Below are 16,041 nucleotides of genomic sequence, written 5' to 3'. Positions count from 1 at the left end.
ATTTTTTAAAACTCATTTAAAACTCAATTTCACTAAAATAAATTTTYATTTCACAGAATCACTGAATGGTTGAGGTTAGAAGGGACCTCTAGAGATCATCTAGTCCAACTCCCTGCTCCAGCTGGGACACCCAGAGCACGGGGCACAGGGCGGCAGCCAGGCGGGTTTGGAAGACCTCCAGAGAAGGAGACTCCACAACCTCCCTGGGCAGCCTGTGCCAGGGCTCTGKCACCCTCACAGTAAAGAAGTTCTTCCTCACATGGAGATGGAACTTCCTGTGTTTCCTTGTGCCCATTGCCCCTTGTCCTGTCACTGGCCATCACTGAGAAGAGCTTGGCCCCCTTCAGATATTTATAGGTATTGATCAGATCCCCTCTCAACCTTCTCTTCTCCAGGCTAAAATTTCCTGTAATTTCCTGTACTCTAATACCATGATTCCACTCCCACATAAAGTTAGTGGAAATTGTGTTGGAGGGAACTGAGAGAAACATCACTCTTTAAAGTGTGATCACCTAGACTGCTCCTTGAAGCCCTTAAGATCTGTGTAGTACAGGCAAGTTTCCTGGATTGCATTTGTCTATAAATATATATAATATATATAAATATAAAAAAAAGTTATATCTTTTTACTTTGCATAGTAACCATTGAGAGGTAAATATTGCTTATTTTTTGATGCAAAGATCTAAGAACATGGCATTTCCTTTATACTCTTCAGGTTTTTGTTTTAAAATCTTTCAACTTAGAAAATCAGAGCTCTATTCAGAGATGCTATTTTCCACATATCTCCATATAAACAGAGTTGRTTTTGTGATGGGTTCAGCTGAGTCAGTTTCCATATTGTCTATGTGCAACCAAAAAGAAAAGCATTTTAAGAGAAAAACATGGTGGTGGATATACCAAAATCTTTAGGAATGTCTCTATATCAAATCTACCAGTAGAGTTTATTTTCAAGTTAACATCTGTACAAAATGGTGGACCTGGAGCCTGATGTTTACATGCCARTTCTGATGAAGGAGGAAAAAATAACTGCATCATTAAGGTAATTACCAGGGGCGCAGATGGCACATTATGTTCCTAACTGCCTCACTGTCCTCGGTGATGATTGGCAGAGCTGATGATAATTTCCTTTATTACAAGCACTATAAGGATAAAGTCATTTTTAATTTCTGTGATGGTGGGAACAGTGGGACCCTCTCGCATGATATTCTCTGTAGTTTCTGCAGCAGAAGTTTGAATACAAAGATTGCCTTTGACAATTGCATGCTGATTTTTCTTAGCCTCTTGATAGATTCGATAATTTGGCTATGAATTCAAATGGAGCAGAGATTAGAAATTAGCAGCCTTTGTGTCCCCTTGAAAGCCACCCAGCCCCTCCTCCTCAGGCGCTGCTGAGTTCTTTGCTAATCAGACTGGCCGCACAAGCCTTCATTAAACTCCATGTTGGGAAGCTGCAGAATTTATTGGGCTGCATYCTCCCTTCAGACCGTGACCGGGACAAATGGGCTGTGGTGCTGCACGTTGGCAAGGCTTTTGTTCGGCTTCCCCCATTCTCAGCACAATTAGCAGCTCTGCAGCTCGCCTCCTTGGGCAGGGAAGGGTTGCAAGGTCTTTTGGTGGAACTACTGCTCTTAAGGGAACTCACTTGGGGGATCACTCAGCTCGCTCGGTAGCATGGGAATTTAGCTGTGTGATCCCCAATCCCCTGAAAATGAGTGGCAGACAAGGAGCAAGCCAGTCCCATCTGCTTGGCACAATCGCTCTGCCTGCCTTTGACCTGCCAGGAGACAAGGAGTTGGAACAGGCCAGAATCTCCTTCAATTGGTAAAGAAATGTCATTGTGCGCCCCATCTGTCACTGGGATGCCCGAGGCTTGTCCCCACCTGAGGATSCTGTGGACCAGATCATGCTACCTCTTTTTCAAGTAGGAGTAAATGACAAGAGCTGCAACCTCTGTGTATTACTGCAGGCTACACACAAACCTGATTAGGTATCTTCCACTTAAAGTTATCACAAATAATACCAAAAAAACCACCTAGCTTTTTATAATAGTTATTAAAAGCCTTATGAGTTTTTTTCCACAAATATGTAACTCCTTGAGCATGTTGGAGTTTGCTCTGGGAGAATGAAAGGCCAGAGTTTTATATTGTATTTCTTCATCATAAATCTTGAGGATGATGCATTTTCTTTGGCACTAGCTTCACTGCTCCTTAAATGAAGTCTCTGATCCCTTCAATATTACTGCTCTAGAGGGAGTGGTATGATCTCCATTTATTACAGTCAGGAGTCAGGATTTCTGATTTTTTCCCCCAGGCACTGACTCGTGGAGCACTGAGGCYTTGGCTGTTTCCGTGCCTCAGTCAGGGCAGCAGAGGCAGCAGCCACGCAGGGCTCTGTGTGTGTATGAGTGTATGCTATGCATACATTTCTGTATATGTGTGTGTGTGTTTGCATACACACACATGTAATTTTAGATTTGTGTGTGACACACAATCTAAGCAGTATTTGCTGTGGAAAGGAGAGGGCAGACATCAGCCAAACCCCTCAGGATGATTGTGGAGCCCACCAGGCCTTAGCAGGATGAGGAGCAGTCGCCAGCCTTTCTGGCGCGCTCGCTGTCCACCTTTGTGCCTCCCCACAGGTCTAAGTCTCTGAATCTAAAGCATTGATTGCAGCAGCAGGCTCACAGCTTTCTGTTAGGGACCATCCAACCAGGCTGCAAGGAAAAGAGTGTTGTTAGGCTCTCCTCAGCCCACCTCGTCTTTAAGAGGGAGAGAGCTTCAGTCTGCAGCCACAAGTCAGAGAGAGGCTTGGGTACATGTTATAGGAGAGACATGTCTGGAGGGCACCATGCTAAACAGAGGAAGCATACCAGGGATTTCAATGTCAGCCTCACGAAGGGTGTCCTTGGGAATGAAGGTGGTTTCCTAGCACAGGAGCTGCCCATCCTGGACATTGATCTGAGAGTTGTGACCTTCTTTCTATACTCTGCTTTTTCTGCAAACACGTGGCAACACGTTACAAGCAGCAACTCATCTCAGACCATGTCTGAAAGAGCTCCCTGATATTGTGGGCTTGGCTGTTGATATTTTCGGCTGTGAGAAGCCGTATTTTGCTCAGACTAGWGCCTGGTTTGAACCATGTGTTATATAGCTGTGGATGTTCTGGCTTCAAGTTACTCTTCCCTCCCATTGTATCTTGATGACTTGAATTCCTTTAAGGCTTTGTTCCTTGCGTGGTTTTTGCTTTGAATATATCCTGGCCAAAACTATCTTCTTGTACTGACAGGGTAGTACACGGGTGAAGCCCTCTAGACCATAGAGCTTTAATCTTGTGATCTCTTCCTCCCAAGAAAACGATCCYGCGATGGCTCCTGTACAGACGTCATTGGTTGCAAAATAAATTGCAAGCACTGAAACCAGACAAGGCTGGCATGGGATTGGATTCCACTGAAATCTGTGGGTTGAGTTTGGTTCATTGTCTCTTCTTTTCTCTCAACTGTTTCGAGATGAACCCACTTGGACCAGCAGCGACAAGTGCTTAAGAGGAAATCCTTATCTGTTATCTATACCCCAAGTGCCTCGGGAAACATTTGAAACAGGCTTTGATCCAGGTTTCACCTTTTGTAAGGATGAATATGAATAAACCCAATGAACTACGATGAAAAAAAGAGAGCGGATCATGGGGAGCCTGGAAATCTTGTGACTTCTTCAACAATTTGTTCCTGCAATGAGATCCATTAATCACATAGGTCCATGGCAGTAAAAATTCCACTGATTAATTATTTACAAAAATATCCAAAATAGAAATGATAGATATCAAAAGGCTAATCTCATGTTGTCTTGGAGTGAGTCTTGGAAGATGCCCAATACTTACCAGTATTTTTAGTTTTCCTGATGGAGTTTGCTGGAAAACATCTGTTCCCAGAAACTTTCACAGCTGTACTGGGTTTGACAGCACTTCCATAGAGGTCCAAAGTGGACTTTTGGAAAGCAGTCCCAGAAGGGACAGTAATGTAGTAGCAAGGGCCCCTCTCTAGGATCAAGGACATGGAACACAAGTTGTGGGATAAACAAGAATCTCTGGGTAAACAAGAATGCAGAGCTGAACTGAGGCTTCCCCAAACAACGCAGAAGCCACCAACCTATCCAGCATTTTGGAGTGGGCTTATCCTTATTTTCCACAAAGGCTGGTGAGAGTCCTGGCATTTTTCAGCCTAGAGGTAACAACAGTCTCTTACTGCATCTATTTTTGTGAAGCAGAATTTTCTTTCTACAGATTTAATCTTTCTATTAAATTATTCTTTCCAAATCTAGACCTTTCTGATTTAATTCCTGTTTTAATTATGGTGAAATCTGTGCACGTTTTGAAATTTTGTAACAGACTGGAGATTAAGGGACTAACAATGTGTGAAGGAAAATGAGGAAAAAAAAAAAAAAAAGCCTGTTTCCCGAGAAACAAGTTTGCTTTGGTATGTCCATGACATCCCTGTGCCCCATGCCGAGCTCTGGCTTGGTGGCCAGATTAATTAGGGACTTTAATTGGGAACAAGAAACAAAAGAGGGGGGACTGGAAGAATATGACTTCATCCTCTGGTTATCTTACTTTGCAGTTTCTCACAGAAAGACACAGGCAGCAGACAGAGTTATCTACATAAAGGTCCTCTCCCTGGCTGAAGAGAGAAAGGATAAAAGTGAGTAAAGGATTACTGTTCACTTGGAAAGTCATGAGACCAGGTTGCAATATTAATTTTTTTCCAGACAGGTTTTTTTTTTTTTTTTTTTTTTTTTTTTTTTTAAGTCCTACACCTTTAAAAGTATCTGCTTAAGCAGTTTGTCCTTGGGCTAATTCTCCATCTTGTTCTGCCTTAGCCTGAACTTGCTACAAGCCAGGGAATTTTCAGCCTTTGTGAAACAGAAGGTGCCTTAATACTGATAGAGAAAATCCTGTCTGCTCTCCAAAGCTATTGCAACAGGGTGCAGGAGGGAAGGGAGCACTGGTAGTCTTGCATAAGGGATGGTGTCACGATTGGCAGCAGCCTTGGGGACATAAGAAAACCAACCTCCCAGCTTTTTTATCCTGCAGTTTAGGAGGAGGAACGTGGGCTCACATTTCTACAGGCCTGGGTGAAGGGGCTCGCGGAGGGTGGGGGTGGTAGCTGGTCACTATCCGTGTAGCAGATRTTTCTYCCCGGGGAGGCTCCCAACACCTATTCCACCTGTCCACCGTGATGCAGCCTGGCAGGGAGGCTGCCKTCCCCCTGGAGGGGCTCTCGGCATCAAYGTTGCTGCATCGCCCCAAGGACTCRGATAACACACTSCCCTAGGACACCTGCTCACCTCGCCTTTCCTTAATCTAATCCCCCTTCATCATTTAATTCACTTCTTAATTAGACTAAGCCTTGAGAAGTGCAGCCCAGTCTTTCTCTGTTGATTCTGCACACTGTCAAGCTYTGCCCTTCATCCCATAAAAACATTTACCTTCTGCAGGTAATTAAGTATACTTCAGATAATTCCTGTACTGATTTACTTTAATGATAAAATGTCAAATTGGTGAGCTATATGTGAGCCAAATAATTTTTGGCATGATTTCCAAATTATCCAGATAACCTTGCCTTCAGATCTGCTTGTTTTCCTGTCAAAATCCCAAATACATTTTGCTTCTCCATAGTAACCATCAAGGGGAAATGAGACAAACCTGAGTAACCTTAAAAATGTCACCATGGAGAGAAAGGATGCTGGCTGTTCCCTGTGGCCCCGTGACTCGCCCCTGTGGTTTTGACTCCTAGAGCCAAAATGTTGGGAGCAGAGGGCAACAAAGGGCAGGGACGGGGCCAAACTAAAGTGAGAGACTTGAGAAAACCTAGAGGTGAGTTCTGTATATAACCTGTTTGGTGAATCTGACTGTTGGCGACATGGACTATTATTTCCTTCCTTGTTTTGGCTTTTTTTGGGAATAGCTGGGTTGAACTTCCTGGTTTGTGCTGTTGCAAATGGATATATCCTGTTATGCCTGTCAAAAAATGACAGGTTTTGCCTTAAAAAACAGGATTTTTATGCCCATGATGCTCCTTTTGCATTAGAATCTCATGTAATTTGGATATTCAGGAATCTCCTCATTTCCATCCTTTATTTTGAAGGATGCATARGAAAGTATTTCTTAGGAGGTGCAGAAGTATAAGTTAGGAAATCAAGTTAACTTAGTTAATGAAGTTCTTTAAAATGTGGTAAGTACTTTGCACTTCAAAGGGATCTCTGTATTTACCCAATCTGGAGTGAACCCAGCCTGCTCAGCTAAGAGGAAGGGAAAGGGAAAGGCTCTGTCCCCAGCGGCAGCGGGCACGGAGGGGTTAACGGCRCGGCTCTAGGCTGCTTGCACGGAGGAGCAGGCTGCTGCTGCTCTTCTTGCAGGCTGCTGCCTTTCTTGCAAGGTGGTGGGCTGAAAAGTTTGGGCTCCGCGGCCTCGGGCCGCTTTCTCTGCCAGACGAGGCAGCTTTTCCGAGGAAGTCGGAGCTGAGCTCCTCRCCGGGCAGGGTCCAACGTGCCGCTTCCCACCCATGCCGCCGGTGGCTCGCCGCCCGCCTCCCGCCGTGCTGGGTGTGCCGGAGCCGAGCGCAACCTGCACATTTTTCATATCTGCCCTGCCCACCGAGGCGGCGGGGCGGCCTGGCGGGCGGCGAGCGGGCCCGGCCGCGGCGAGAGCGCCTGYGGGGCCTCGCCAGAGCCACCTGCGGCCCCTTCCTCGGAGCGGAGCGGCACAGCGGACCACAATCCTTCTGGGAGAAAGGTGCGGGGGGAGATGGCAAGGAGGGCGGCCGGGTAGACCTTATGTATGGACGAAGAGAGGAGAGGGAGCACTGGGAGACGCGCCCGGCTGCTGGAGCCTGCGGGAACCTGTAACACGATGCGCCTGCCTTGGGAAACTTCTCTTTACCGGAAGAGTTGGGAGCTGTGGGACTGGTAGGAGGCAGGCAGGGCTGACGCGTGGTCCCCAGGCAAGAAGAAGCTTTGGGAAGTTGGAAAAGTTTTAGCAGGGTGATCGTTGTGAATAATACCTGTACAATCAAAGCAGCATGCAGCGTCCTCGCGTGCCACGTCGGTAGTGCTGGTGCGAGTACAGCGGGCTTGAAAATGTAGGAGGATGTGGGGGAGGAGGGCAGCTTGGTTCATGAACTTTTGTGGGAGGTTATTTCTTTCTGATCAGACAGAGGAAAAGTAGGCTGTTTCCTTGCTGATAATGCTTCTCTGTGGTGCAAGGAGACAGCCCGAGACGTACAAAAAGAACTATATTAACTTTTTCCAAATACTGCTGCAGGGGTAGTGTAAATCTGTGCCTGTGCCTGCTGAGGTGTTCGAGAAAGGGAAGGTTTGGGAGCAGGTTTTGCTGCGAGATTAGCAGTGCTGAGCTGTTCTGTATAGAATTTCAGTGGGTGAGYGAGCAATTCACATTAGTCAAGTGCTGCATTGTTAGAGGACTTCAGTGTTTCAGTATTTGTTGAAAACACAAGAAATCCATTACCCTCGTGATGGATACAGGAATAAGCAGCTGGATTTACAAATACGCATACATTTCGAGCTGAATGCTGAAACGAGAAAAGCAAAGGTTGGTTAAATCTGGATGCTGTGGTCTATGAGAAAGAATAATTTGCTATAACTCCTTTTTTTTCTTCCCATGTTATTTTTAAACAGTAGTTTGCACTGCAGGTTCATTATGTGTAGAAACGTGTATGGTCCTGAGCACTTGGAGATCAGGATGTGTGAAGACATGGCCAAGACATGGCCATGGATAGAGATGGATCAGACCTCCTGAGTGCTGTCCTGGCTTGCTTTATAACTTCTGCTTTCAGTTCCTTACTGCCACTTCCAAAATGCTCAATTCAGCATCAGCTCTTCATAGTTAATCTTGTTACATTAGTGATTTTCTGGGAAGAGGGAGCACTAAATTAATTCAGCTATTTTTAAATTCTTCAGGCAAAAAAGGAGTGAGGTGGAACTGGTCTTACTGAAATAGCTATTACTCTGCTTTTCCTGTGCATAGTTACAAAAAGAGTTGYTTTTAAAAATTACTAGCCAATTCATAGATTAAAAGGTCAAAAAGCTTTTAAGTGATATGCAGCCAGGGTTATTTTCATGCCACAAACCATGGCATGTTCCTGACCTAATTCCTATGAGAACTGAAGTAATCTTTCRGAACAGCTCCTAATCTGCTTGAAACGCTCCAGTAGTGTTTTGGTAAGTTGATTGGGCAGTTAGTTGCTCTTGCTGTTAGAAAATCTGCATCCGATTTCTAACCTCAGTTTCTCCTCTGTTGCCTTCCTTCCAACTCTCACATTTTGCTTATTAGATCAAGGAGCTTTTTCCTTTTATAATTTTYTGTGTAGGTGCTTGGAGACTACTTGTTCCTGAGTAGACTGAATAGATTGAGCTTTTGTCTCATGGGAGAGTTTTTGTTCCATTTTCTTGTTAACCTGGGAACTGTCCCTAGTTTTTCTGCCTCCGGAACTCTAGACAAGAAAAGGGCTTTTGGTCACCCATCAGGAACCGTGATGGGCTACATACACAAGTAAAATGAATGCCCTTCTACTCCATGTGTCTTTCTTTCTAATGTTATATTCTTTCTTTTAGCCTCCATGTTGCACCAAGGGGTGATTATTCAGCTGATAATAACCCAAATCTTTTCCAGAATCACTGCTTCTATAGGTGCTCACTGTCCTGTAACATTGCCCTGCTTGCCTCTGAGCCACCTTAGCCGAGTGAAATCCACACACCCTAATTGCATACATGCATACTATTCATGACAGAAGGCGTTTGTAGACCATGGTAAGTGAGATTTGCAAAGCTGCCCTCAGGGAAAGGCTCCCCTTTGAATCTGCAGCAGAACTGGGGCTCACGGAAGAGGAGGGTTCTGGTTTTCGTGTGAGCTGCCACGGGTCACGCAGTGCTCAGGTGACCGCAGAGCGTCTGCACTGAGTGTGCCGCCTGTTTGGCAGCCAGCAAACACGGCAGTGCGCCTTCCGCCTGGTCCCGTGCTTGGAAATGTGGGAAGCAGCGTAGGTAGATGAATCAACCTGAACTTTCGGCTTCCCCAATTCAAGCTGAGCTGCAGAGCCATTCAGAAGCTGGTTGGGTCCCATTACGCTCAGTCTCGTGTCTGCTTTGCGGTTGCCTCAGCRTGTACAGGTGTCAGCTGGGACCACCTGAGAAGCACTGAAATGCGGTCAGGAATGCTGATCCAGGAGGCTTCCCGTGCTGACCTGACATGCAGGAATCTTGAGCAAGCTCCTCTTCTCAAGAGATTTTTATTCTGCTTTGCAGGCTGAAAGGAGGAGGAACAAGCAAACAGGCAGCTTAGTTAGATGAACTTAGTTTACGGACTATTAAAGTGTAGACAACTGCTACAACTGGAATTCTTGTTTCTCCACGTGAGATGAATCAAAGCTAAAGCTTCTCTTRGCTGAAAAGGGAATTACTTTGTCCCTGCTGGGGGTTGTTCACTCAGTTTCTGTACCCAGGCATTATAATGAGTAATAATGGAAATAGGAGGATAAAAAAGTTATTACTATTTTAATCAAAGATCATCTAAAACTTTCTCTATTGCAAAAGGAGACAGAAGTTCTCAGTTTGAACAGGGAATCTCTGGAGTGGAATCTGCGCTAGATGTGCATGGACATGTAGAGCTTAAGCATGTGGAATTCCACTAGCTCTCCTCCTATTGAAGTCTACACATAATTTGCAGCGGATAACAGTACCAGTGTGGGCTACATTTATTTGCTGTGTTTAGGAAATGTTGCCACCTTCATTAAATGACKTGCTAATTGTTCACACTGTAGCATGCTGTGCAGGAGATAGGGCTAAAACCTGCAGGCTTAGTTGCTGCTGTCCGTTAAAGTTGCAGAACCCCTACTCAACCTGAGCTCCCTGGAAAACGAGCACAGCCRAGACCATTATGAGTTTCTCCACTCTGTTATTATTTCTGGTGAACCAGATGAGTATCAGTTACAAACATGCTGTGTTTTTAACCCTGGTACCAGTGATTTGTTTGATCTAATTATTTCAAATTCTGCAATCAGCTGGGAGGGTGCACAAGCTGAAGAGCCCAGGATGCCTCTCGTAAAGGTCTGCACTAATTCTAATAGTGGACTTTARATACACGCTTTGCCTCGTTCCTCTCTACCTTTCCCATCAGGAGGTCACAGCAGTTATCCAGCATGGAAATGCTGCCTTCTTCCCTTTGCTAGCAGAGGGGAACGGAAGGGTTAACATTCCCTGCTATTCATGGTGGCTGTGCATAGCCTGTGGCTAGGCCGGCACCTCGGTAGGCCAGGCCGCCATGCCAGGGGCTGCTCCAGCGCATTCACCCGCTGCCATGGCAACAGGGCGCAGCCTCTCAGCCATAGTTGCCTCTTTGAGCAGCGTCTGCCTTGCAGACAGCTTCATTGTCYGCTCGCTCCTTGTCCTTCCACCCGCTCCCAGCGAGGCAGCTTCTTCCCCAGGACAAAAGGCCCGGCACAAAGAAGGGACTGAACAGGACTAAAAGTTTCAAGGAAAAACTCAACTCATTTACATTTTAACTGTAGGAGAGAGATGAGTAGCATAATTCTGGCTTTTCTGAAATGCCACTTCACGAGGGAGGAGAGGAGGCATAATTAGATTTTGCTGGGATTTGCTAATTACTTCCTGATTCTTTGTGAAACTATTTACAAGGAGAATAGAGAGCCCACAAGACTGGCACAGTCTTTCACCCCAGGGTAGTTGAGCTGTTGCCATCTGATAGCTGCTCAGGTCCTGTGATAAGAGTTGGGTTTCAGTCTTATTTTATGGGGAAACCATTTTTCATATCAGAAATCATCAGCTGCAGTGATCCTACACACCCTGCTTGGAGAGGCCGTGCTTTCAGCATGGAAGTGGCTGCATGTCAAGTAGATATCTTGCTTTCCTTGAGGCTGCCTCCTTATGTTGTGTGGAAAGATGATGGGGAAAGGTAGGAGGAGGATCCTGCTGAGTTAGTAAATACAGGAGTTAGTCTTTCAAACTGTCAGCTGTTCTGCAGTATTAAAATGCTGGTTCAAATAAACACACTCCCTTCCAGTATAGTCTCTTTTCTTGTTCCAAGTAGAAACCTTCATCTTCATTAAGCTGGAACAAGGGCAGAGTTCTCCCTCATGAGCATAAAGTGTTTGTACTCATGCTCCTTAGCAAATCCTGCAAGAAATGCTATTTTCCTGTGTGGCTTTCCGTGAGGGACTCCTTGTCCCCTTGGCTGACCTTTTCATTTCTAGCRTTTGGCCTCGGTGTGACCCACGTGAGTGGTATCAACCTGCGAGCTGCACTCACAGGGGAGACGCAGCTCAAAAGGGCAGAGCCATCATCACATTCCTAAATCCCATTAGAAGATATATTTATTTTTCTAGCAACCTTAGCCCAGTTGAAGGAAGCTGAGATGATCCTGATGATACAGTCTTCATCTTTTTCTGACACTTTCTCCACACTAAGGTATCAGTAGACCGCTAGGCAAAAAAAATGCCCCCCAAACTCATGTCCATAACGTAGAAAAACAATTGTGCAACATTATTTCATGAAGAAAAAGTCCTCCTTGCCTGGACAGTGATCGGCCTGTTCTTGAAGCGTGAGAAACTGGGGCTCTTCAGGGAAGGGAGGCAGTCACTCTTGTTCCTAGCAGTGCAGGGCATTTTAGGTAACTCTTCTCAGGCCTCCTGCAATGGTGAACTGCAAAATGTAGTAAAACAGTGCTTTAGGATACTTGTACTGCCTGTTAAGTCAAGTTAAGTTAAGTTTTATTGTCCATTCTTAATRTCCTTTGGATGTTTCCATAGGAATACACTGATATATTTTTCTCATTTTGTAGCCTGTATGCCTTTCTTTTCAAACTCTGCAGCTCCCATCTCTGATTATCTTGTGCTGCGGTCCTCATATCTCTTCATCAGCGCCATTGCCTTCACGTTCTGCGCTTCGTGCTGCCGCCCACCGAGTGCTTCCCGTTCCAGCTCATAACAGCATGAAGGGTTGTCATCACATCACATCTTGCTGGGCTTTCATCTTGTGCTGTGCCCTGGAGACCTGCTAGGTCTTGCTAAAAGGAGGCAGGTGTTTTTCTCTGCTTTGTTTTCTGTGACGTGTTTGGTATAGGAATTGTCCTGGCTGCGTCACAGCCCCGGGCCGTCCAGCTTCAGTACCTACCTCATTCCAAGTAACTGCTATTTCATGACAGAAACTTTCAGGATTCCTTTTCCATATCATCTTTAAAGCCAACAATTTATTCTTTTCATAGACTCACACAGATATATGTAAACATACATATATCTTTATATGTAGGCACACACTGTAATATATGTGTATGCTTACACTATATGTAAATATTGCAGTTCATTATTATATCACACTGAGATAGCTGATATTTGGGACCTATGTTTCTGCACAGGATTATTTTAATATTCTCTGCTCTTTGTTTCTGTCTTGCAAAGAAAAAGAGATGCTGGGGCAGGTTGCTCTCCCTCTCAGAAGGATGAGGAGCATCCTTTGGGGAAGAAGGGAATACACAGCTGTGGGGTGGTGCAAGCTGCCGAGGACTTTAGAAGTCAGCAGAAGCTCTACAGGACTGGCATAAAAGAACATGGGCACTGCAAATGTGTATTTTGCACCCAGGCTGAACTGTATCTTGGGAGAGAAGATGCCTGCTAGAAATGGGAATATAGGAAGTTAGAATTTGTGAAGAGAGGAAGGAAACAGGGGTTTCCTTTTCACTTCTCACTATGAAAATGGCATGGTTTGCTCCTTTCCAGCCTTTGTACTAGGGTCACTTCTGGAGAGACCTTCTTGTTTAACAGTGAGGTTCATGCCTGCCTCTTCTTTGTAAACACACTCYCCTGGCCCAGGGAGAGAAGAAGAAATGACTGGCTGCATCATTCCTCTTTGCCTGCTTCTGTGAAGCGGCCCTAAATAATGGTGTGCTCTGCTGGCTGTACACACATGCACAAAGGGAAAACAGAGTTCCAGATGACATGAGGTAACAGCGCAGTGTTTGGCTGTGCTGCTTTCCTGCAGCTGTGAATAGGTGCACAATGTGGCTGCAGTGGTTGCTGGAGCCTGGGCTGTAGGAACAGGCCRGGTTAAGGGACCCCCAGGCGAGGAGCTGATCACTGAGTGTGCCAAGTGGTGAATGGCCTGATCAATCAGAGCAAAATATCGTAAATGACTAATTCTCCTATAGCAGAGCCTCCTGGATTTGTGGGTGGCTACCTTGAGATTAGGGATGAGGTGCCAAAAGTATCACGAGATGAATGACAAGACTCTAAAACTGCCTAATAGCAGGAGCAGATCACTAAAGTGTGTTGAGAGGAACGTGCCCAGAAGCTTTGGCCATCTTAACCCATGAGGAGCCCTCTCATTGTGCAGGTGTGAATAGTGGGCTGGCTCAACCCCATCAGCCGCAGAGGCCGCTGAACTCCTGAGACTGTCTTTGGTGGGCTGTGCTAGCCAGCCTGGCAGGGCAGACTTTGGAACTGTGACTGCTGGTACAGTCATGCCAAGAAAGGTACTTTCCTAGGCAGCTCTTGTAATATGAGTGTAGTATTTGTGGATGGACAAAAACTTAGATTAGCCTTTAAATGAGGCTAAAGTCAGCTTACTGATGGTGGAAGAATTCCTTCTTATGTCCCGTGTCCATAAAACATCTTACTGAGCATAGATATGAAATCTGTCTTTAAATTCAATACATGAAAAATCATCATGCTGAACTCAGACTCAACCCTGCAATCACTTCAGCAAGGAGCAAAGAGATTTGAAAGACAAAGAATACTTATGAAAAAAATGGTGCCCACCTGAATAGAAGCAGCATATTCCAGGACCTGTTAAATCAAGAGTCTGCATTCCCTGGTTTCACTAACTGTTTGGAGCTGGTAAGGCCTTTTGCTCTAGGGCTTCTGTCAGTATTTTCTTGCAGTGCAAAACTTTTCTTATTTGGCATCTCTGAGCAACCCCGTAGGCCTTAGTTTTATCAACTTATTTCTTCCTGGCAAATATTTAGATGTTTCTGGTGCACAATTTAAAAGAATCCTCATACCCTTGTGGTCCCAGGCTGAGGAGCAAGCCCCATGTTCATCAGTTTGTCCTGAAAAAAACTCCATCGCAACCTCTTTTATGAATGTTTTCCCACCCACCTTACTACTTGATCTCAATGCCTCAGGCCTTTCTTTGTCCCAATCCTTGCTGACTCCTTGAAGCAAAATGGGACAGGAAATACTGGCAAACCAAGACAGATACTGTAATCATCTCTTTATTGTCAGCATGTCTGCTAGTTAGTGGTTTTTGGTCTTCCAGGATTTTGTGAGGCAGACACATTCATGTTATAGTTTTGAAAGCGTCACTATCAAAAGCTGATAGAAATCATTCCTTCCAACTAGGGGCAGTTTTGCCCCCTGACGATATTAAGTCAGTCTGAACCTCTTTTTGGCAGAGGGAACTGTGCCTCTTTGTCTTGAAATATTTCTCATACCTGGATCTCAGCAGAGACTATTTTGCTGCCTGTTGTTTGAAATCTTCTTAGCTTAGCTCTAGTATTTTTGGTTTAGTTCTTCTTGCTTGTAAATAGTGTGGATAGTGCTCTGTTCCTCTGCGGAGAGGAAGAACAAGCAGTAGGGCCATGTCTCCTGTTTCCAGTTCACAGACAGTCCTGTACTTGAGCATCCAGTGTTTGATGTCAAAGCCTTAGTCCTGCTGCAGCTTCTCTAGCTTTCTGCCTGCCCTCATCCAGCCAGCAGCTCATGCAYAAGGCAATTCCTTGGCTTATGTGCCTTAGGCTCAGCCATGGGGCCTAACTTCTGCTGTCTAGGAACATTTGATTCCCTAAAGRATTTCCCTTGCTTATTCCATTTATCCTGCATGGTCCCTGGAAAGCCCCAAGGTTTAATAGGTATTAGGATTGCCAGTTCATCAAACACACTTGACAACAACCATTAACGATTTCCATTATATCAGCATTTCTGCTTTACTACAGAGAGGAAACTTGCAGAGCAGGGAACATGAATTCCCAAGTGAAGGTCAGCCAGACAGCAGCACAGTTCAGATCTCCCACGCCTTTTCAGTCCRTTCCTGTGTCAAATCCTTTGCATCGTGCTGCTTCTCAAACATCTGTGATTATCGTTTTTGTGGAGGGTGGAGGTGTTGCTTTGGCAGATGCATCCTCAGTGACACCTACGTGTATTAAAGCATTACATGTAGATCAAGCTGCTGTCTTTGTTTCTGTCACACTGTTTCCAGCTTCAGTCCTTCATGTTGTGCATCTAAAAAACCAAAAATCAGAATTTAAGACAGATTTCATGTAACATTTTAAGCGGGCTGAGATATGACTTGGCTGCAACTCCCCACCCCTGAGCGCTGAGCACCTCACRTGTTAATGGATGTATCTTCAGCGTAGGCTGCAGCTTCCATGTCCTGTCCTGCACTGGGTTGGGAAGGACTGGCCAAACTGACTGCCATTACATGGCTGCGTGAGCTTCTCCGGCCTTTCAAACAAACAAACAAATACAGTGTTTGCATAATAAGTTACAGGGTGAAAAAACTCCAGCAATGATGAACTATGTACCAGTTGTGCTGTCTGTGGAACAAATCTATCTTTATAGTCAACCAGGTAGCCAAATGCCTAAACTTGTAGTTTAGGCTTATACAGAATATTACTTTAGAACTTGGGAAGCGGGTCTTTGGATTTTTGAGGTGTCTGAGCAGTGGCATGACTTGTAAATCGTGTTGTGATTTCTGAGGCTRAAGGCAGTGTGTGAGATTGCCTCTTGCCTGGATAACCAGAGACATGCAGACAAATCTGGCAAACTGGAGCAGAGCTGCTGCCTTGATATAAAACTTGATCCTGGGAAATACCTTGGGTGCAGGAATCAGGAAGCCAGTGTTGCTATTTTTAAATGTGTGAGGAATCAGAATTGTTGGGCAATAATGCATTTTGGTGATAATGAATGTAGCCCTGCAGCGGTCAAGCCTACCCCACATGGGGCAGTCTCCAGCCCAGAAGAAGAAA

At 45.2% G+C, this 16,041-nt stretch overlaps 1 protein-coding gene across 3 annotated transcripts in view; it reads left to right on the top strand.

Moving 5' to 3' along the window:
- STON2 (stonin 2) overlaps positions 1 to 16,041 on the top strand; it is a 50,478-nt gene that overhangs the window by 16,710 nt on the left and 17,727 nt on the right. For 2 of the 3 annotated variants that reach the window (XM_026048274.1, XM_026048272.1), the window contains exon 5: positions 4,610 to 4,690. The exons of the other annotated variant lie outside the window; for it this stretch is intronic. In XM_026048274.1, coding sequence (XP_025904059.1) covers positions 4,610 to 4,690 — 81 coding nt within the window. The remainder of the gene's footprint in view (positions 1 to 4,609; positions 4,691 to 16,041) is intronic. 3 annotated transcript variants of the gene reach the window in all.

The sequence above is a fragment of the Nothoprocta perdicaria genome, unplaced genomic scaffold (genome assembly GCF_003342845.1).
Source record: "Nothoprocta perdicaria isolate Ctin4 unplaced genomic scaffold, notPer1 scaffold_53, whole genome shotgun sequence".
Taxonomy (NCBI): domain Eukaryota; kingdom Metazoa; phylum Chordata; class Aves; order Tinamiformes; family Tinamidae; genus Nothoprocta; species Nothoprocta perdicaria.
Note: the sequence above shows the minus strand (reverse complement) of the source record. Positions and strands in the feature narration are given on the sequence as shown.